At 53.1% G+C, this 22,687-nt stretch overlaps 1 protein-coding gene across 4 annotated transcripts in view; it reads right to left on the reverse strand.

Moving 5' to 3' along the window:
- ATP6V1C2 (ATPase H+ transporting V1 subunit C2) overlaps window positions 1-22,687 on the reverse strand; it is a 48,316-nt gene that overhangs the window by 1,115 nt on the left and 24,514 nt on the right. For 3 of the 4 annotated variants that reach the window (XM_019650031.1, XM_019650030.1, XM_019650032.1), the window contains exons 4-13: window positions 22,038-22,123; window positions 17,022-17,116; window positions 12,611-12,702; window positions 10,107-10,205; window positions 9,508-9,576; window positions 7,433-7,525; window positions 7,256-7,349; window positions 4,711-4,848; window positions 3,748-3,845; window positions 256-388 (exon numbers count right to left, since the gene is read on the reverse strand). In XM_019650031.1, the coding sequence (XP_019505576.1) occupies window positions 256-388; window positions 3,748-3,845; window positions 4,711-4,848; window positions 7,256-7,349; window positions 7,433-7,525; window positions 9,508-9,576; window positions 10,107-10,205; window positions 12,611-12,702; window positions 17,022-17,116; window positions 22,038-22,123 (997 nt within the window). The remainder of the gene's footprint in view (window positions 1-255; window positions 389-3,747; window positions 3,846-4,710; window positions 4,849-7,255; window positions 7,350-7,432; window positions 7,526-9,507; window positions 9,577-10,106; window positions 10,206-12,610; window positions 12,703-17,021; window positions 17,117-22,037; window positions 22,124-22,687) is intronic. The other variant, XM_019650033.1, reaches the window with a different exon arrangement.

The raw sequence follows: 22,687 nt of genomic DNA on the forward strand, positions 1-22,687 counted from the left end.
AAGACAAGGTCATGTGCCAAGTGCATCAGCTAGCTTCCGGTTTTTATTGTTTTGAGAAAGCTCTCTAGGCGCTGACCATGTTTTCTGCCCTGCACAGTCCCCCCTCGCCGCCAATCCACACACGCACCCTCTTGGTACTTTCATATTTGTGAAATGGAGATTTTCACAATAGTCGCAAGTATCATTTTGCAAAGGTATCACCCATGTGGAGAGGCTGACCATTTAAAGGCAGCTGTTTGTGGGTCATATACCTACATCCAATAGACTTGCAGCTGCGACTTCATCCAGATGTTTGAAGACGGAGTTCAGGACCTCTCTTAAACGCTTGGTGGATGACTTCTTATGTGGCTGGAGGAGCACAGCCTGAAAATTCACTGGGAGTCCATACCTTCTCAGATAAAATGTGTAAGTTACTCCAAATGCAAATAAGAGTAAAATTAACTGGACGAGGTTCTAATAAGGAAAAGCTTTAGCCAACGCAGCTTGAGGAAATAAAACTCAGCTGAGGAAAATGTCTAGGGCCAGGGGTGAAACAAATGACTGGACCTTTCTGGGTAGAGAAACCACTAGAACACGCTAACCCGCTCCTGACAGTGATAGTTCTCGACGGGGGCCAAGGAGCCTTCCCTGGCTGTGTGTGGTCACTACATGGTCATTGTGCAGGGTGAATGGAGATGATTGGACTGATGGTTCTGACCCAAAGCTTTTGCCTAAAACCCAGCTCAGCTGATTTTTCTTCAGTAAAAGAGCAGCAGCAACAACCAAATGATTCATCAAGCTTAATTCCTTTTGTTGAGTTAGGGTGGACAGAAAAGATTTTAAATGGACTTTGTATGCCTGAGTCCATTTAAAATCACTTGCTGGCAGCTATTCCTTGCTGTTATCCAAAGACAATTGAGTACTGTATAAATAATAAAACATGCATTTTTGTGACTCTGGTTTTTTAAAAATATACTATCAGCAAATGCTCAGATGGTCCATACTTATCCCCTACACGTTTTCATGTTCCTCGAGCCAGATGTTGAAAGAGGCCTTAAGAGAATACCCACTGACTTGCCTGACATGCAAATGATTCACAGGGGCAAGATCTGTGAATATGACTTAGTTTTGATTTCCCCATCAACGTCCATAAATTATCCCCTGGCTCCCAAACTCCCAGTCCTCATTTCTGGCTGGTGATGGTGCAAGGTGTTCACTAAAATACTGAGATTGCCTGTGTGATCTGCAGGAAGGTCAACGTCAGTACGTGACAGTGGGCTGTTTGTAATTGCTTCTCCTCTACCCAAGTGTCAGAACTACCTCAACCTGCACCCCTCCAGAGAATATTGGAACCTCCTCACTGCGGCAGGAGTTCCATCTCCACTTCTGTCCCCTTTAACATACCACCATCTTGCCCTGTTTAAAACTTCCTCAACTCCCTGGAGCTCTCATTCCGAACTTGAGTATCCAGTGTCCTATGTCACCCAGTCGCCCTTTGCCACTACACTCCAGCTTCTCCCACCGCCAGCTGCCTCACAGCCCAACCCCAGGGACAGAGAGAACCTTAACCTTCCATTTTGACTCATCCCTCCTGCCTCTGACTTCCTTGCGGGCTTCTCTGCCTCCCCTGCTTAAGTGTTGGGGTTCCCTGAGGTGCCCCTTTGGTTCCTTCCCTCTCTGTGGCTCTCTTTGGGTGAGTGCATGCATACACACCAATCCTCACTGATGAGTCCCTCATCTGCTCCCCCCCAAAGACCTCACCCCAGATCCAGCAGTGAGCCCCGTGGCTGCCTTCCCCAATCACAGCCCATTCCCATTCCCATTTTCATCTCGGCTGATGTAACCCTTGGCTCACTTCACCCTGAGTTGAACTAGCGCTTCCTCAGCTGAGGGCAGGGTCCCCTTCACTTTGAGGTTAGTCCACAGACATTGGGCACCTACTTTCCGACCGGCTGGATGATCAGGGTAGAGAGGCCAGGCCGCCCCAGCCCTCCCATGCAGCTCCCAGCGGAGGAAAGGGTCAAAAACCGTTGAAGACGGAGCAACAAGCACTAACTGGGGCGAAGACCAACAGGAGGCCAGAGGACGCAGGTGAACGTTACCTGTCTGTCTGCTCTAATGCGCTTGTTCAACATCTATTTTCTGAGATTATGATCTCGCCATAGGATGGAATGTGAAAAAAATCTTTAAAAGGATCAAGTAGCTCTACACATACTGATGAGACTATAATACAAAGCAGATGAGAAAAGCAAGTTGCAGGATATTACGTGTAAACGGTCCCATTTGGCGGATAAGAAGAGACTCAAAACCATTCATGGTGATGATCATGGGCAGTGGGACCGCGGAGAACCCTTCCCACAGCATATTCTTCTGAACTTCATTTTTTTTTTACACCGATCATGTGTTTATTATACAGCTGTATTCAGGGCACTGATTTTTGAGGCAAGCAGGGTCAGTCTGGGGCCCATCTACACCATGGATGGCTAAAACACTCCAGGTTAGCTCTAGTACGTACGCTCTTCAACCCAGCACTGCAACCCTTGCCATTACAGGCCTCTGAGATGGGGGCGGGAGGATAAGGGCAAACACAGCTGATCTGTGTTTGGACAAAGCCACACTGGCAGCCTCATGGACCAAGTAGGAGCCTGTGGCAACAGCCAGGCAAGCTGAGGCGGGAAGGGAAGAAGCACCGGTGGGCTGGACGGTGTGTGGTGGAGCGGGGCGCGAGTGGGGCTTGGATGTGAGGACCAGGGAGCAGAGGTGTCCACGCTGGCCCTGAGGTTTGCGGTCTGGTGACGGGAAGAACTTGAAGCCACTGGCAGAAACAAGGAAGCGGGAGGAAGGAGCTGGGAGCAAAGACAAGCCCGATCTCCAGGAGAAATCTACGTCAGGAAGATGGCAGGACTGGGAGCCACAGGAAGGACGCATGGGCAGGAACAGGAAAGGAGGGACAGACGGCCAGGTGGAGAGCCAGGCGGGGATCATGGAGCAGCCTGCAGTGCAGGCCGGGAAGGGGCCAGGGGACCGCCAGAGGGTCGGAGGCCTGGAGGAGCATCTGAGTCTGCTGGCCAGAAGCTTTCAGAAGCTTCCAGAAGGGTGCAGCCAGCCGTGTGTGCACAACTCAGCACATGTTCAAGGCAGGGCTGAAAAGCAGGCTTCAGAGAAATATTTCCTGCTTCGTTCCATTTTCATAGAAGTTTAGTAAAAATTATGCATATCTGTAAATTAAAAAAGCCAAAAGAACAAAAACCTGAAAGAGTATACACCAGCGTGTTGGCAGTATTTTCACTTGGTGTTAAAATTTCAGGTGATTTTTATTCATTCTTTGTGCTTGGCTATACTTTCCAAATTTTCCACAGTGAACCTATTTTGCTTTTGTTAAAAAAAATGGTAAAATAAGTTTTGGTGATGGTGGTTTGGTTTGGGTTTTACCTTCTGTGCTGCCTTGGGTTTGGGCCTCACAGGTCAGGGTCTGAATGCTGGTATTTCTCCCAGGAGTCCCCGGGCCCTGGCAGGGTGCACAGAGGGACCAGCTGGGGGAGAGCAGGAGATACTTGCCCCAAGTCTGGCAGGAAAGGGACAGAGCAACAGACAGCAGGGGCCTCAAGGTCAAGGGAAGATTTACTGGGCTCAGGGCATCCTAACACGTTGCTAAGAGCCAGGAAGCACAGAGGGAGGTGTCCTGAGGAGGATGGAAGAACGGGGAAGGGTAGCCCGGGTGGCCCCAGAGCTGCAGGACATCCCGGGTCAGGCACCTGCTCCACCTACCTGAGCACGGACTCCACAAACACTCTCAGTGCCTTGATGTGGATCCAGGCAATAAAGGCTTCGCTGAAGTTCACCTTCAGCCAGCGCAGCAGGGGGCCCTGCAAAGACAGGAGAGCCGTAAGCCCCCCCAGCCACTCTGCCCAAGGCGAAGCCAAGAAAGGACACAGGATTGGCAGAGCGAGTCCTGAGCTGAGAAGGAATGCCCAGGGGCCAGCAGAAGCAGCAAGTCGGTCGGACAAGGCCCAGGCGAGGCCCAGGACCACGTTCTCCAGGGAGCCTGGTGCCAGGGTAGCTCAGCGCGCCAGCCACCTGGCACATGCGTGGGGCCACCTCAGACTGGGCTGCGGGGGGCTGGGCAGCCCCTGACCTCAGGGCTTTCAGCAGGCAGCTGACAGGCTTCCATCTGACACTGTGCTGCCGAGGGGCCCACCTTCTTGGAAGGCTCTGGCCCAGTCCCTGCGTCACCCACCAGCTGCCATTTCCAGAGGGCTCCTAGCAGCCCGACCTCACATGACCACAACCCCTCAGGGCCATGGCAGCTGTCACTAATGCTGGTGTGGCCGGTCATCTTAGGGAGCTCAGAGTTTTTGAGCAAAGGCTCTGAGCTCCCACCTGATACCTCCAACTACCCAAAGGTCAGGGGTGGGTCCAACCAGGACAGGACAGCAGAGCTGCCTGACCCACCCCCCTCCCCCAGCCAGGGCCTGCCCCGTCACCAGCTCCAGCCACCTCCAGGCAGGGCAGAGGCACCCTGGCCCACAAGCACCATCCACTGCTGAAGGGGCTGAGGCAGCCCCAAAGCGGCCCTACAGATTAGAAAGAAGACATTGCCCTGGACTCCTCGAAGACCTCGAAAGCCACATTAGAGAACAGAAAATGCAAGGATTTGTTTTCTCAGAAAATGCCTGTGCTGGCGAGGACAAGCGAGCCAGGGAACCCCAGGGCTCCCGGGGGGTTGCTTACCTCACCCTCGCCCTCACACTCTCTCTCTCTGTCGGTGTGCCCCGCAGCGGGCCTATCAGGGTTACCTAGCGGGGTTACCTTAACCTTGTGGTCCGGGAAGGTAGATGATCCCTTTTTAAGAGCAACACAGGAAGTTTGCTAAAGGCACAGAAATGATTTATTAATCTTTCAGGAAACATGCATCACAAACACACAGAAATAATTCTCATTGCCTGAAAAGCGTGGGAAGGCAAGCTGAAGAATGCTGGCCCACCCTCAGGACCTCGGTGCTGGGTGGAATGGAGATGTGATGTGTGACCGTCATCCCCTGGGTGGGGGGGTGTTAAAAGTGTTTGGTTCCATATTCCATGGAAAGAGCCAATCACTGGCAGAGGGGTCAGTCCCCACATCACCTCCTTCTGCTTGGCCTCGGTCAGGACCTTCCCCCATCAGCAGACAAGGACAGGGACAGCTGGGGGGTGTCAGTGCAAAAGGCTCTGCCTGTGGATCTGCCTGTCTGTCATGTCTATCTGGACTTGGTCAAGGTGTCTCCACCAAGTCCAGCCCATGATAATTTCCTTGATGATCAGGTGCAATTAAACATGCTACTTGCAGAAAAGCAATCAGGCATGCTGTTAGGTTGTGTCACCCTTTATCATCTTTCTCTCAAACAGGTGGAAAGCTCAGGAAAATCCCACCCTGTGCTTTCAAAGGGCGTTGATGATGCCCAGGACCCAGCCAGGCCCCTCTGGTTGACAAGCAACCAAAAGGATGCAGGATGCTGGCCATACCCACCTCCAAACAGGCTAAGAGATTCTCAAGCTGGCGCGGGGCTTACCCCAGCTGTCCCCTGCTCACTGGCACACAGTGAGAACATTGCAAGGGGCTAAATGTTTCCGAGTTAGTGTGTCTCCTCCCGAGCGCCAGAGAGACCCTGGCAAGGCTCCCCGGGGCAGTGTGGGGGTGCAGAAGTCTACACCATGTAAAAAAGTGCCAGCTGGCAACTTGAGACCCAGGTGGCAGGTGTCGGGCTCGTGTGTCACTTTGATCCTCAGGGGGTCTGTGCCAGCACACAGATGGGTGCCAAAGGTCCAACCTGACCACCTGTCCTTTGAGCAGGGCCTACTGCCTGGACACTTGTGGAAGCTGCCACTGTCTGGCTCCTGTCCATACACACTGAGGGAGCTTGTAGCCAGGACTGAGGCAACGGGGAAAAGGCTCAACTAAAGAGATAGCTGGAGTGTCCCCGGCAATCAGGGCTTTGGGCTGCGGGTCAGGAGGAAACCTTTTGGGTTTCGGCTCTGGTTGGTGAACACCTCTCCTGTCTGCGTGGGCGGGTTTGAGGCCCAGGGCTCCCGCTCAGCCCTTTGTCACAGAGGATCTAAGAAAGTATATGTGTTCATCTGGTGTGCACATTCATCCATACACATACGTGTGTGTTTATGCTCGGGGGGAGGAAGATTGAAGTCCCCCACAGTCATTTTTATGTGCCAGTTCCCGTTTCCTCTCAAAAGGGACAGGCCCATCCAACGGGGCTCTGAGAACCCCGTTTCAGGGGCCCCGTAGCTAGCGCCCACTCCTGAGGGGCGACTTATCTGGTGTCCCTCTGAAAAGGCCATTGACTCAGGTCAGATGGGACGTGCAGAATGCCCTAGCTGGACGTCGGGGAAGGCTCAGGGCAAACACTTGGCCACAGAGGAAGCGCTCTTGCTCTTCACCCAAGCACGTACTTACGGCTTTATGTTTACACACGGGCTTTCCTCCGAGAGGCCTGGAGTACATTCTACTCATTCTTTCCCTCCTCTGCACCAGATTTAGGCGCTCCCAGAGTGCGCCCTGGTGGGGCTGGGGGAGGAGGCCTGAAACTATCCCACCCAGACAGGAACCACCCCCATCACCCCCACCCGCACCCCCTCTCTGCAGCGCACCACGTCTGGAATGTGCCCATTTTACAAAGTGGTAGAGTGACTTGCCCTAAGCTACACTGTTCACGTTTCAAAAACGGAAGTCTGGTTATCTCCCTCTTGAGCTCAGCTGCCCTCACACTGAAAAGTTTCTGAGTGGCTATTGTCAGAAGTCTCAAGGATAAGCACCCACTCTTTGCTAAACACACAGGGCTGGTGGTGTAGGATGTCACATCACACCCAGAAATCACACCACCGAAGACAGCCGGGTGGCTGTTGGCCTCACCCTCCGAGGCGATGGCTCTGTCTGGGGCCCTGCCTGCTTCGCTCGACCTCAGGGGCTTTAGGCAGGGCCCCCTTCCCCAGGCAAATGCTCATTACCGCTCAGAGCTTCAATTTCTCATCTGCAAAACTGAGCTAAGAGTCCCTTCCTGGAAGGGCGGTGCCAGGTGAGATCTGGCACGGAAGGCACCCAGCACACGGCTCACGGCTCAGGAGCCGCACTTACTTGCGCCTGTCACCTCTTCCCAGACGCCGCTCTGGCAAGCCCAGGAGAGCACATGTTCCTGGGTGCGTGGGGACAACGGAGGCCTTTGGTGGGGGCGCGAGGAGGCCACTCAACATCTTGCCTGAAAATCCACCGGCCTATACCATGTACTCACATATTGTTGCTTCTTATCAGACAGCAATCTGGTCATCTCTTCCCTTTCCCTTTTAATTTCTTTTTCATCATAGTAAAATTCACGGACAGTGAACCTTAAACCAAGCAAACAAGAGGCTTTCACTACGAAGCTTAGAGTCAGAGCAGAGACCCCGGAGAAGCCCACCACGGCCCTTACTTGTTTTCTTTGGCTTTGGTTTTGAAATCGTCAATCACTTTCCGAAACAGGGTCACCGTGAAGAGACCGCCCTCCTTGTCCTCAGTAATCAACCTGTTGGAGAGAAGTGTCTGCTCGCTGGACTGATTCCCAGGTCCCCATGCTGTCCTTCCCCTCGGCAGGTAGGTCACCGCAGAGGTGGCTTCTGTCCCCTCAGCCTGGTGGCCTACGCACAGGGGCCCTGACAGCATCGAGGGCGGGGGGGACCCAGCGCCTCCCCCACTGCTTCTCGCTGTGCTCTGTGCTCTTGGCTGCCTGCTGTTTTCCCTCCTCTCCCGCCCTCTCGCTTGCCCTCCCACCTAAGGCCTCCTGCCTCCAGGCCATCTAAATGCAGGCCACTCGAGGAGAGAAGGACTGGAGTCCAGCTGTGCAGCGACCTGCGGTTTGGCTCCTGTTCACAAAACGCCAGAGAGATCAAGCCGCTCCTGGGTCTTAGTAACCTCGTGTGCACACCGGAGCCCCGGCTCTGACGTGCTGTGGTTACAAGGAAGCAGGGCGGACGAGTTCCGGCTGGTGGAAGCCATTTCACAAAGGCCCTCTCACATCCAATGTCACAGTCTTCTAATTAGACACAGCTTCCCTGCACGCCTCAATGTAAAACCACTGTGGTCACCGTCCCCAAGGATACAAGGGTTGCTGGGACCAGCGGCCTAAGTGTCGTTGAGTCCTGCTGGCCCGATGACCTGATAACAGGAGCCCTTGGGCCCAGGGAGGCTGTTGTGGGCATGTTTGCCGGTGACACCTCCTGTTTCTCAGAGCCCACATCCATAGGGACTGAGCCTGGGCCCCAGAGACCTTTCCAGAGTCATCTCTGCAGATTCTCAGGTGCCCTCTGACAGCACAGGGCCTGGGGGCTCTGGTCTGAAAGCCAAGCCTCCCTCCCAGCTGGGGTCCCCGGCACTTGGCCACAGAGAGGCAGCGTTGGAGAGCAGGGCAGTCTCCTGCCAATCAGGCCGGCTTCAATGCCAGCTCCTCTGCCCATCTGTGCCCCCTCGTCTTCCCACTGCAGACATGGCTGCCCTGGGCTCATTACTCCAGCCTCCCATGTGACTTCAGGCTGTGACCATCCTGTTCCCTGCACCCCTCATTTTAAGTCCTGATTGCTATCTGCTGTGAGTCTGTGATCCTTGGAGACACAGCCTTGCAACAGACACCCCAGGCCAGAGGCCTCCAGGCGGGGATGAGAGTGGGCAGGGGTGCCCTCAGGCCAAGCTCGGTGTGCTGGGAGGCAGGTGAACAAGCATGGCTGTCCAAGCCTCACTGTCAAGTCTTTTAAACTTACAAGCTATTTCAGATATAACAAAAAGGCATAAAGAATAACACATTCCTATGTACCCAGATAAAGACATCGAACAATTGTCATACGATAGAAACCAAACCCTGTGTCCTTTTTCCCCAACTCTGCCCCCAGGTCACCACTGTGCTGAGCTTGGTGTTTCTCATCCCCAAACACCCCCATAATCCTACTGTGCAACCACATATGCCCAAGTCACATGTGGTTTAGTTTTGTCCATTTTTTAAGTAAATGACTTCATGCTGTATGTATCGTCTGTAGCTTGCTTTTGCCACTCAACATCACATAGTGAGGTCTACTCCTGCTGCTGTATGCAACTCCAAATCGTTGGTTTTCCCCAGTTGTGTGGTATTCATGGCTTGAATATAAATCCTTTATCCCTTCCGTCACTTTTCCAGCCCTCACTGTTCGCTCCTGCTCTGACCCCAGGCAGACCACACGCTGAGACTGTTTTCCGCCCTTGCCACACTGTGCAGCCATCGTGGCCAGGCCCTTGCTTCACCCTCAGGCGGGGAAGAATCGACACCCAGCTGAAAAGGCAGAACAGAGTGTACGAAGGAGGCTAGGCAGGGAGCCAGCGTTCTGAAAGAGGGAAGGGGCCTGGCATGTGGCTGGGTGTATGGCCGCAAAGGAGCTCCAGGCCAAGGGACTCTTTGGGACACAAATGTTTGGTGGGTGGGTACCCCAGAGGGCCCACACGTGTTTCCCAGGGGCCCTGGGGTCAAGCGGGGACCTCACTTACTTGGTTGACCGAGGGACCACCATGTCTGAGAGGGATTCGTAGGTTTTTTGCCATTGTATGTAGCTTGGCCTGTGAGAACACAGAATCATTCAGTGAGTTCTGCAGAAAAGGCTGTGGGGCTTCATCAGTGCTTAGGACACTGCACACGTCTTCCCTCAAGGGATTGAGGTGAGCAGGACTGAGGCCAGAGAGAGCCCCAAGCCTCCCCCAGCATCCCCGTGAGGCCCCGAGCACCACGGAAGGGCCTGGGTGAAGGACTCAGCCACTGGGACCAGCTGGGAGCGTTCTCACCCGGCCCCGCGTGGCCTGTGAGACACTGACCACGGCCAGCCCCCACCTGCCGGCTTGTGAGAGAAATGGGCCTGCCTGTGGCATCTGACACATAGCAGGCGCTCACGAAATGCCTGCTTCTGTCACTGCTATTACCAGTGCAAGCACCGTCACCTACTCCTGTTACCACCACACAACTGCCATTTAGGGCCCAGGATCCGGGCCATGGGGGGGTCCCTCCTTCCTGTCCATAGGGCAGGGCCAGTTTCCTTCCACGATCACCAACACAGGTTGAGACCCCAAACCGCCCACCTTCCCAGGCCACTTACTTGGGGACAATGACCAGAAGTGTGATCAGATACTCAGAACCCAACACAAAGTCTTCTTTGTTCACGATGTCACTCAGTGTCCGAGTGAAGAGGGTTTCCCTAAGTCCATGTGGGATAAAGGGGGTGTGATCAGCAGAAAGACACATGGAGGCGGCACAGACCTGGGCATACCCACAGCACACGGGCCCGGGACAGGAAGGGCAGGCTGGAAATGAGGAAGGCTCTGAGTGTCCCCTGGGGCGGGGCGGGGGCCTGGGGCTCCGTGTGCCCAGCTCTGTCTTCTGGGCAGCCAGAACTGCTGTGGCTGGCAGGGCCTCAGGCGCTGTCACCGCTACCTGAGGGGCGGCTGAATCCAACACCTCAGTCACCTGCGCTGCCCCGCTGCCCAGGTGCAAGCCACCGCTGTTGGGAGGGGACCGCTGGTGGCAGGCAGCTTAAGTTACTCAAGTGTCAACACAGTGGCTGGTTTGCAAAGCCACCTGGGCCATCCTGGGGAGAGAGAAGCCCAGGTAGAGCTCCGGTTCACTTTACACGCCGTACAGGCCCGGCAGCCAGGGGACAGTCACCTGAAATAGCTTTCTACATGCCCAGTGGAACCCGGTCTGCATCGAGGTCATGGTATTTTTAGCACATGGATCAGGGCTGCTATATCAGCAAATGAGCCAAGATATACAGCTAATGAGACTGTCTGTCCCATTAACACAGAGGCCCTGATATTAGCTAAGCGCTTGAGGAGCCATTTATTCGGGAAACGCCGCATGTTAATATCAGCTGAGGCCAGAGCTTTAGGGAAAGTGCCACCCCACAGACTCTCCAGCCTGCCCAGGATGCTTGCACTCCTCCCCTGTCCCTCCTACGCCATCACTGGTAAGTCCCTTAGGGTCCTTCTCCAAAGGCACCATGCGTGTGCCTCCCTGTCGTGGCACTTCCACGTTATCTTGACACTGTCAGAGCTTACCTGTTGGTTTACACCTGTGCCCCCTGCACAAAACAGACTTCCCATAAAATATTTGTTGAATGAATGATAGTGAGCTCTCGGAGTGCAGAAGTTATATCTTATTCTGCTTTGTATCTTTAGGGCCTAGCACAAGGCCTGAGAGTATAGTAGGTGCATAATAAACATTTATCAGAAGAAGAAAAGAATAACAGAAGAGAGAGGTAGAGACGCTTTCACCCTCTTTACTCGCCCCCCCCTCACTCAGCGTATATGTTCCACAAATCAGTCAGTGGTACTAGAAATCAACTTCTAATTGACTGAAGAGGTTGGACCAGATGCTTGTTCAAGTCCCAAACAATCTTAAGAAATCCATAATCTGAGGGTACGAGTGGATGGCCCAAGCGAATGGCCCCATGGCCCACTGGTCAATGTCATGACAGATCTACACCAAGGTCACCATTTAGGGCTGTGTGCCATTGACGCCCTGCCATCTTCCCATCCTCACCCCTCCCTGGTAGGGCCAAGGGGGGAGGCAAAACTCAGCTGGCGTGGATTTAGTTCTGATACAAAGGCAGGCAACCAAGGGCGGTTTCTAGTTGAAGTGCATCTCTCCCTCCTTGATTTTAAATTTCCCACAAATGTCCTAAGTGCTTTTTTCACAAGAAGACAGCTGGCCCAGTGACCATCAGAAAAGAAAAGTAGCAGTAGGAGGAACCTCCCTGGTGACATTTTCTTTGCTCACAGCAGTGAGCCAATCAGAGGGATGGCTGTCCAAGGAGACAGCTGGTTCTGCGCTCCCCTGGGCCACTTCCCTTCTCTGGAGTATCTTCAGAGAATTGCCAACAGAATCAGATCCAGAATCTGGGGAGACCGGGAGGAACCTCCGTGCCAACTCGGCCCTGTTCACGAGCACCTTCCAGCCTCCCTAGCAGAAGAAGCTCATCTGGTATCTTCTTACATGCCTCCAACAACAGGGAGCTCACTATCTCACAAGACAATTAAAGCATCATGACACGGGACTTATGCTTTTCTCTGGATACCTCCCCAACACTTCGGGGACTGTGTCTGCTGGCCCAAGCAGTCTGTTCCGTCTCCCACATGGTGTTCCTTCAGGTGGGGAGAGGAGGCACCTGAGTCCCTGAGGCTGCTCTGCTCAGGGACTCTCTACAGAGCCCACTGCCCTCTGTAGTCCTCACAAAAGCCAGGCTGACAGCCAGGCCTCCCACTGCCTATTAGAGGAGGGGCCTCTGTAAAGGGGAAGGACCCCAGGTGTTCTCAATGACCTGGGAGAGGTTGGGAGAGGGAAGGGAGCACCTTCCAGAGTTGTATTCATCTGTGGGCACAGGCAGGGAGGTGCCATCAACCCCAGCTTGGGCCTCTCCTCCTCGTCACACAGCTCCTGGGGAGGCAGGAGTGCCTCTGTGTCTACCTGTCTGTCTGTCTCTCTCTCAGACACACAGCCAGATGTGGGTCACCCAGTGATCTGCACCGCATGCCGTGCATAAGCCTGGCCGGGTTCCTGCCCCAGGCTGGGCAGCACGAGCGGGGTGGGAACACGGACACTCACCTGGATTTCTTCTCCAGGTTCTCCAGGTTAGTCTTCAGAGCGTTGTAGGTGGCCGTGCGGGATTTCAGGTCAGTCTCGATCTGTGCCAGTTGCTATTTGGAAAAATAAGAGTTTAGAGAGTTGGTCGAACTTTTCAAAATTGCTACAAATGGCCCCTGGTGCCCTAAACAAACAAACAAAAATGAATCCTGCCCATTTGCCGAGGATGGGTTTCGTTTGTCCCCCTCTGCTCTCTGAGACATTCCACATTCATCATAAGGCCAAGGGAGGCAGGGTACGGGGGAATAGCCCCCCGTTTTGCAGACATGGAGGCTCAAGGCATGAATGGCTCTTCTAGGATCACTCAAGGAGCTGAATCTTCTCCTGACTTCAAGCCCATCTGTCTGTCAGGGCACCCATCGCCCCAGAGCACCCACAGCCCTCCACACGGTTCACTCTCAGGCTCTGCTGGAGGTCAGCTCAAGCTGACGCCCATCCTGGCTTCTATGGGGACTTGCCATGGCTTAGCACTGACTGTGCCCCAGAGCTGCCCCTTCCGGCTCTGCACAGTTGGGAAGGCTCCTCTTAGCTTGGAGGCAGCCACCAGCTTGACATTACGGAGGTCCCCTTGTTCTAGAAGTTTCAGGAGCATGCCCCAGACCCCCTCCTGCGGTGGGCCGGGAATAAGACAAGCAGAGGCCCGAGACCCAGCTCTCCTGCCTCAGGTGCCCCGTGGGCCCAGCCGGGGTGATGTCTCCCCCCAAGGGCTCAAAACAGTGAAAGGAAAATGCCTGCCGGAGCCCAATTCACTGGAAGCTCTCAAAACACGGTAGCTGTTACAACGGTTACAAATGAGTGCTCCGAGGTCACTGACAGCAGCAGTCCAGGACCACAGTGAGCCCCTCGCGGTCAGAAATTTACAGAAAGCCCACCAGCCCCCGCCCTGCAGGGCCCGCAGTGCAACAGCAGAGCCCGCACACGCAGTACTGGTTCCACAAAGTCCGGCGCCCCGCGTCCCGTTACAGAATACTGTGAGCGAGGAAGGTTCCTATGCCCTGGCCCCCGTGAGAGTGGGGCCCATTCCCATGGCCCCTGAGAGAGACTGTGCCCATTTCCTCCCACTTCTCCCATCTCAGCCCATGGTCGGCGACACTTCGCTGGTGGCTTGTAATTGCCATGGGGGGAGTATTCACAACATGCCAGCAAACGCAACACGTCAGCACATGCTGACATGGGGACAGCTCCAGAATCATTATGTGAAGAAAGGGGGCGATCTGTAGGACATGGACAATTTTGAGTTGAAATATATATAGTTCTTATGTAGATGGTTATGTAGATGGAAGGATCCACTTCTGACTTTTAAACATGGGTTACCTTTGGGGAATTTGAAGGGAGCAGGAATGAGGGGATGATGTCACGGGAGGTCTCTTCATGTTTTTATCTTTACATTTGGGTATGTTTGATTTTGGGGGCTTACGATTTACAATTTTTTTATAATTTCAAAACAGTTCTTACTTTGAAATGATTGTAGATTCTTTGGACACTGTAAAAATAGTACGGAGATCCCATGTTCCAGTTTTCTCCATTGTTACATCTTACATAACAACAAACAGCACAATATCATAACCAGGAAATTGACATGGGTACAATCCACAGATCTTAGTTTTAAAATACAATTTATTTTTTTTGAAAAGGAAAAAAAAAATCTCAAACAAGAAAGGAAGTCCTGCAATGTCCTCATTTTTCTGATTTCACCACAAGCCAGTGAAAAACTACAGAGGGTGTTCGGGAACCAGCAAAACCAGCGAGGGCTTTGGGACCAGTTAGGCCCAAACCGGAACGCCAGCTCCGGCTGACCAGCTGTGTCTGAGCTCAGTGCCACGGAATGACGGTGCGCAGTGACAGCCCACGAGCCAGTCGTTCAGAAAGGCGCGTCCTTTTCTCCACCAGACCCAGCTCCTGGAGGGCGGCCGGGTCACGGTCAGCTCTACACTTCCGGGCAAAGCGGCCAGCACAGGGCAGTGGTCAGCAGAACCAAACTGCCCAGCCCTGCTTCTTCTAGATGCATTGCACCACCAAAGGCAGGCAGAAGCCTTTAGGGCCTCGTGTAACTCCCCCCACAGCACCTAGAGATGATTCCGGGTGACAGAGATGCCAGCAGCCAGCGCCCCCCGTGGGTTGGCAAGGAGCAGCCCCCCCTACCAACCACGGTAGACCTGTTCATGGTGGAGAAATACATTTTTTGGCTTTTACGCCGGTGACTTCTTGGGGGCTTTTTTGAAACTACAGCATGACCCCAGCCTGTGGAGACTGACACAGCCATGGCTGGATGGGTCCCTGACAGGCGACACGCTGCCATGCTGTGTGCAGGGCCGGGAGTGAGCTGAAGCCCTCTTCATTCTCACGCGTCTTCCTTAAAGTGGGGGCCGGTGGGCTCAGTTCCCAGCTCTTGGGAGGGCCCAGGGCCTCCCCTGACTGAGTCAACACCGGGCTCCTCCCAGGGTGAGAACTGCTTGGTCACCCGGAAGGCACTACTCAACACCCAGCCACACAGCGACTTTTGTCTCCCCGTGGCTCTCCCAGTGAAGGGAGTTCCTTTAACTAGGATGAGTCTAGTTAACAGATTTAGACCTCCCACTGGAGGAACAGGCCTGGCGCAGGGCTGAGGGAACCCCGCTGGCCTCAGAGAAGCTCTTTGGCAAGGATGCCACACACACAGCAAACCAAGGCCTGCATTTCCGCCCCAGTGTGATACCTCAACGCTGCAGGCCCCAGGGCAGGCCACCCAGCCTCAGCCAGCCTCCCATCTGAATTAGCAGAGAGGTGACACCTACCTCCCAGGGCTGACATGAAGAGTAAAAGAAATAAAAGAGCCCCGTGTGGTTCCAGGCATACAGGAGTACCACCAAACCCGTGCCCCCTCCCCAAAGTCACCCTTTGGGTCCCCTAGACTAGATAGAAGCCAGGTTCTATCCTCTACCACTGCTGTACCCCCCTCAGCTGACATCCCGATGTGCTCTGGGGCCTCCATCACTGGGTCTGGGAACCCTGGGACAGCCACGCCAGTAAGCACTATCCCAGGGGATTCAGAGAACAGTGCTGACCACCCTGCCTGGCTCAGCCTCGCATCACTTGCGCAGCGCAGGGCTCCGGGCCAGCCCCACAAGCTACCATGTGCTTCTAAGTTGGTGGTGAAGGTGCACAACACCCTTCTGGGAAGCCACACCTGACACAGGTGCTCCAGGCAGCCCCTCCTCAAAGGGCCTTTCGGAATCACTACCCAATTGTCCCAGGAGGGGCTGGGACCTCTGTGACATAAGAGGAGCTGCACCCAGATTCCCAAGACTTCTGGCCCCACCTGTGTTCCCAGAGACACAGGCCGGGCACCAGCCTGCCACAAGGCGATTGGCCAGGCTGCACAGGGATGGGTCCCAGTAGCCATCGCCTTCCCCTGGCCCGCCCAGCCACACCCTGGTGGCTCTGTCACTCTGAGCAGAAACAGGAGGGCTTTGTTCCTGGCCTGGCTGAGACTCTGTCCCAGACACATGGGCCAGCAGGAGCTATAACATATGAGGGGCTTGGTGTATCGTGGAGGGATGGGGTACAGGCAGTCGTAAGCTGTCAGCGTCCATCTTCAATGAGACAAACAGGAGTCAACATGGCTGTGAGACTCCACAGTGTCCCCAAAGGCCTGTGCCGTGGTGCTTTTATTCATGAAGCAAACGCTGCAGGCCACTGCTTACCAAGATGGGGGAGCCGTGGGGGCAATGCTTCCTGGCCTGACCTCCCTGTTGTCACAGGAACCTCAGATCAGGGGCAGGACCCTCAGCAGACATCTCCCAAGGGTTAGGACTCCTAAGGCACACTCTCTACTGGAGCAGACAGCTTTGGTCAAGTACACAATTACCCCGGTAGATAGGGGGTGGGGGGCAGGGTCTACGAGGAGGTCAGGGTGGGGTAACTCTTCCTTAAGTGACTTAAAAAAAAAAAAAGAGGTGGAGGGGGGGGCCGGCTCAGTGAATGGGCACAGGGCCTGGGGTCAGACTCTGGTGGCTCAGAGAACCCGTGGGTCTAGGGGACTGTCCTGTGAGATGCAGTCACCCAGCCAGGTAACAGGACTGGAAGAGGTGGAGGGCAGGCACGTGGTCCCCTTTGCTGTTCCCAGGGCTGTCCTGACAGCCATAGGTCTCTGACCTTGCCCAGGGCATGGAAGGCCATACCTCCGAAACCCACCAGGGCCCGGTCAGGGCCGGCAAGAGGCAGATGGGGAGGGAACGCTGCAGGGCTAGAACCCAGCCTCCCACCTCTGGCCTCCTGGAAAGTCCCTCTCTACTTCGCCAGGGTCCAAACGTCACGTAGATCTACCTCAGACGGTCAGATGTCCCCAGTCCCAGAAGAGTCAGTGTCCACGGGGAGAAGCCTCTCCTCTTACCTTTGCAAGAGTGTCCACCACGCTCACCAGTGGCTGCTTCGCGGGGTATTTGGCCATGTCCCATTCAAAGTGGGTCACAAAGGACGTTAAATCAACTGGAAGAACAGAAACACATTTCAACCGATGAGCAGGGCTCTGGAGACCGGGGTGTCCAGCCCTCAAGTCAAGTGTCCCACTCACACCAAGGAAGCAAGTAGAGAGACCAGAGGACAGGCTCAGGGCTCTGGGACAGCAAACTCTGCCTGTGGGAGCTGAGCCAACTGGCTGGCCATAGGGACACTGTCACAGGTGACTGCTGTGCCCCAGACTCTCACTCAGATGGCCCCAGAGACCGGTATTTGGGAGATCCTGCAATGTCGGGAGATATTCTGAGCGTGCCAGACTAACTCCCCGCCTTTCCCGGTGGCTGTACCCTGAAGGCACACAGAGAGCTCCCAGCCAACCCCTGAAGACCACCCAGCCGGTCGTGGGTGGCACCGGCTCGCAAGGTGAGCCACCTTCCTGCCTCCCACGACCAAGCACTGGAAAGAGGTGATTTCAACACAACATGGTCCGTTTCAAAGAAGGCATTTTAAACAATAGCAAAATGCTGGCGTTTGTGAGTGTGGTTTTTAGTATCTGGCACGGATGTGCATTTTCAGTGTAGGGACTTTATTTTTATATAAAGTGTCCTTATAAGAAGAGCCACCCCTGTGCTCGCACCGGGTCCACATACAGACACAGCCAAGGGTGTGAGTTCTCGCCAGGAAGCAAACCTGCCAGCACCTTGACCTTGATCCAGCCTCAACAACTGTGAGAGATAAATATCTGCTGTTTAAGCCCCCAAATCTGTGGTATTTTGCTGTGGCAGCCGGAGTAGGTTAATACAGATTTGGGTATTAATTTGGTATTAATATAGATTTTGGTATTGCCACACTGAGGCAGGGAAATGACTTTGTAGGAAGAATCCAGACCTGGGAGGAACTGAATTGATGTCTGATGGTAGCAGGGGGTGCGGTCAGAGGTGGAACTGGAAGGCTGCCAAGGACTCCTCCTGTGGCAGCCGTCGTCCCTGAGCCTACTCACTAAACCCTGCTGTGGGCCAGGCACTGAGCAAGCGTGCTTGTCACACACCTCTCCTGCTGGTCACACACTGACAGGTAGGAACCATCACCTATCCTACAGGCCAGAGAACAGCCAGCCTCAAGCAGGAGACACTGGACAGGCTTTGGGATCGCCCTCCCCCTTCCCGTCACCCCTCTGCCACCTCCAGCACCCTGTGGCCACCCAAGCCAAGACGCTCTCAACCCCTCACACTCTCTGTCACTGCTGCTCTCTGGTCATTTAACATCAGGACAGAGACCAACTCCTCCTGAGAGCCTGCCCAATCGACTCTCCCCTGCTGGCCTGAGCACACAGATGCGTGCCGGTCCCTTCACACTGATGACGCTGTCCGATCACCCCTCATTCTCTTGCTCTTATGGAATCCTTGTGTCCCCAGAGCCCAGCACAGAGCAAGCACTCCATACACAAATCGTCCTAATAACCCTGCTTATTGTTCAAACTCACACTGCCTGGGTTGCTCAGAAGAGATACGTTTCAGACCAAGCTCTTGTCTCCATGGATTTTCACAAACTCCAAGTCCTCTATGGTATTCAGACCAAAAAGAATGTGTTCCCCATTTCCATGACAAGAGCTACAATCCCTTTGCGGCTCAGCCCCTCCCCTCATGGTGTCTCCCGAGCTCTCTCTCGAGACCCCATCACAGCATGAATGGTGCTGTGGGTCTGCCCCCCAAGGCCAGCAGCCCAGGAGGGCGAGCCTTCCTGAATGCCCAGCACTCAGCACAGTGCCTGGTACTGGAGAGCTGAGCAGGAGTGTCCAGTGAATGAAGGAGGAGAGGAGGGCGAAGGAGACTGCAGAGCTCCTGCAGAAGCCTGGGGCTGTGGCCTCCTCCTCCTCCAACACCTCCTCTCCCATATCCAGAATACCAGCTCCAGACACTGACCATAGCCCCAGGTCACGCATGCAAGGGCAGCATTGCCCCATCTACACACATGGCCATTGGTGAGAACATGATCTGGGGAGGGTCCTCCACCTTAGAAAGCACCAGCCCCCTCTACCTTCCCAGTACTGCAGCTGTCTCTGTGCCTGCTCACGAAAGAACCAGCCTCGCCTCCCTTCCCCTACCCTGGATGAAGCTGGCAAAGCCTGGTCTCCAAGGGAGCAATGCGAGGCTTGGATGGATGGCCTGTGCGTTCATGACCCAGACGGGCTCGCTCCATATCAAAATACGCTGTACAGAACTCCTCAGCAGCAACGATCACGCGTGAGAGCCAAAACAATGCCTTCCCGGCAGCACACCAAAGGGCCTGTGACCACGCAGCCTACGGCCCGTCAGTGGGGCCTCCTGGTGTTTACGACTTCTGTGCACATTCTAGGGCCCAGGCCAGACAATGTGCGTTTGCTCAGCTTCTGGTGAAATCAAACGCATCTGTGCCTTTCCACTCCTGAAGCTCAGCTACGGGCAAAGAGAAATAAAAAACAAAAGGTGCCCACGCAAAGCCAAGAATCTATAAAGGGATAAAGTCCATTGACAGGTGACAAAACCAAGACCCAGGGGTGACCAGTTAGCTCAGTTGGTTAGAGCGTGGTGCTGATAACACAAAGGTTGCCGGTTCGATCCCTGCATGGGCCACTGTGAGCTGCGCCCTCTCTAATAGAGTCAGCTATGCCATTGTAGCATGAAAGCAATGTGTAACCAATGACCATGGCTGTTCCTCAATAAATTTTTTTTTTAAAAAGAGAAGAAAAAAGGAAACCAAGATCCAGAGAGGTGACCTGCCACGGTCACAAAGTGCATTACGCAGCAGGACCAGATCTGACCGGTTCCAAGGTTGGGGCTGCTGGCTCTCCATGTAACCCAAATTCCTGCTCTTGAGATTGGATTAAAACCCCACCTGCTGGGGCTGCACAGAGTTCCTCCAGTTAGTTCTGTCAATACCAATTCTATGCTCTGCAGAAGAAAAAGATTTCCCCATCCAAATGATCTCAGAAAGCCTGAACCAAATTAAGTTTGGTAAGGACGCTGGACTGCGGTACTTTTCAGAGCCTTTACTATGCCCTAGTGTCCTTGAACCTTTGTTGGCACAGGCCTGGTGTATAGAACAAGTCTTGGAAGTCACAGAGACCCGACGCACAGGATACCTAGAGATAATGAAACATATTAAACAAACAAATAAAGCTGAATGTCTTCCTCCTGAGAAGAGACAGCATCTTTTAGAGTTGGTGCCATCGGAACTGGGGATGGACATGACAGAATCATAGCATCTGATAGTAAGTAGTGTGAATGCTGAGTAGAATGTAAGCCCTTTGAACACTATTTTAATGTAAGCTCGAATCCTCGTGCTTTAAAGACCAGGTTTTTATGTAGAAAAGTAGCTCTCTATCATAAGTCAGCTCTTCCGTCTAGGGCCGTAGGAGTTACCTGCTGAGAAATGAGATCTTTTTAACAAAATAGTTTGTTGTTGTTTTTTTACTAGCATTAGCTAGAAACCTCAGTGTAACAAACAGATTGCATTTGGGAAGGCATTTTGGTAACGTCCAATCTGTAAAGATTTGTATTCGTCCTAAAAGGATTTGCTGGGCTTTAATTCTATCAGTTTGAGCAGGTGGAAGAAAACCCAAAGCAAATGGCTCCTTCTAATAGCTGAAACCAGTAATGGCTTGTGTGGGCACAGGGTCTCCCGCAGAAGGCTCGAGAGAAGCAGGTTCCTTGTACACATGAGCCCCATCAAGGCCGCACAAAGCTAAGCCTGGCACTTAAGCTGCCAGGACACACAAAACAGCCGTCCTCCATAAGCAGGCAGGAGGACACCGGCCATCAGGGAAAGAAGTAGGCTGTAAGGCCAACAGGCGGAAGTCCACCTGGAATCCCGGAGTCAAAGCATCCCCACTCTAGGAGGCATGCAGTGTTTCTTGGGAGGCCGGGGAGACACGAGGAAGAGGGGAAAGGAATAAAACAGTTGCAATCTGTGTCATATGGGTATTGTGACCAAGCTACGAGGTTGTCACTTCGTAATCTGGTCACAGTATCCCTACAACCAGACCAAGAGTCCACCTTCCCAGAGACATGCAGGGACCACACTGAACAAAACACGGCAAACAACGCATAACCTACTCTTTAAACATTTCATTTTTTCCTTCAAACCTGCAATGTAATAAGGTGGCGTTACTCAACCTCATTCACACACAAAGCCAAGTTCAGGAGAATGAACATTTCCGTTTGTCAATTTAAACAAAAAAACAAAAAGCTTTTTAAGGTTGCCAAGAGGGAAAAAAATATACATTTCTAGGTAACGAATGACATAAATGGTAAATGCAGAATATATGCATATATATTTTCAGTATATATGCATGCATAAAGTCATAGGTTTAATTAACTCTACAGATATTAAACACCTAATTCTAAAGTTTCCAAAGCTGCACACTTTTTGTCTTGCACATTTTAAGTGCACTCAAATTATATGTAACAATTAATGGATCAAAACATTTTGGGTCTAACTCTCTGTTTACTGGGCACAACTTAAGACTTCAGTCGGAGGCACTCCTCAGCATGTGAAGGCATTTTAAGCCTCTTTTGGGGAAAGGGATAAATCGGTTGGGGGTTGGGGGCACAGGAAACGTTCCATGAAGGATAGAGAGGGGGCTGATAGAGACGGGAAGGGCCAAACAACCATTAGACCCCACTGAAGCCATTTCAACTTCAAATTTCATAGAGGACTTTAGCTACAGGGTAAGAAGCGCTGGACGTTTTAGAAATGAGACAACGGGACGATAAACGGGCAAAGGGGCATGTCTTCAAAACATTGGTGCTGTTGAGTTGAAAGTGGGGTATATGGCCTCTGTCAATTCAGAGCCTCTGGGGTTGGGGGTGTGCATATCATTTCAGTCACTACCCTGTGGCCACAGCTAGGGCTACCGATGGGCCAGCGTGAGCTGAGAAGGCACTGGCGGGAGAACCCTCGAGCAACCTACCTCCGTTGGCCAGGAGGTTCTCCTGAACCTTCCCCTTGGCGTCTTCCATTACTTCCACCACGCTCTGGGCCATTCTCTTTATGAGGCTGTGGGAACAAAACAAAAGGCCGGTTAGCATAGGCAACTCCCCTCAGAACACTCTCAAGCTCTGCTGGTGGGAGAAGGACCGGGTGCCACACTTTGGGGGAATAATTTATGTATGTAGGAAGAGACTTAAAATGCCAGTGGCCTTTGAACCAGTATTTCTACTTCTGGGAAACTATCTTAAGGAAATAGGGCAAACAGAAAAGGCTTAATGAAAAAAAAGATGTTCTTTGCAGCACTGTTGCTGACAGTGAGAAATTGGAAACCACTGCAAGGTTCAACAATAGGAGATTGTTCAAGTAAATAATGGTACATCCAGCGGAGGGTTTATTAGGCAGCCATTGAAAATAAGAATTTCTAACATGGTGGAACAAGGCATCTATTATAATGTTACGTGGAAAACAAACAAGATATAAACTCATACAGAAAGTATGGATGCAACTATGTGAAAATGTTCTTCCTAGTTTACCTATTTTCTTTTTTTTTTTAAGATTTTTATTGGGGAATTGGGGGATGGGAACAGACAAGTTGCTGTCCTTTTGTTCTTCAGTCTAGTTGTGGAGGAC

The sequence above is a fragment of the Hipposideros armiger genome, unplaced genomic scaffold (genome assembly GCF_001890085.2).
Source record: "Hipposideros armiger isolate ML-2016 unplaced genomic scaffold, ASM189008v1 scaffold_137, whole genome shotgun sequence".
In the NCBI taxonomy this organism is placed as follows: domain Eukaryota; kingdom Metazoa; phylum Chordata; class Mammalia; order Chiroptera; family Hipposideridae; genus Hipposideros; species Hipposideros armiger.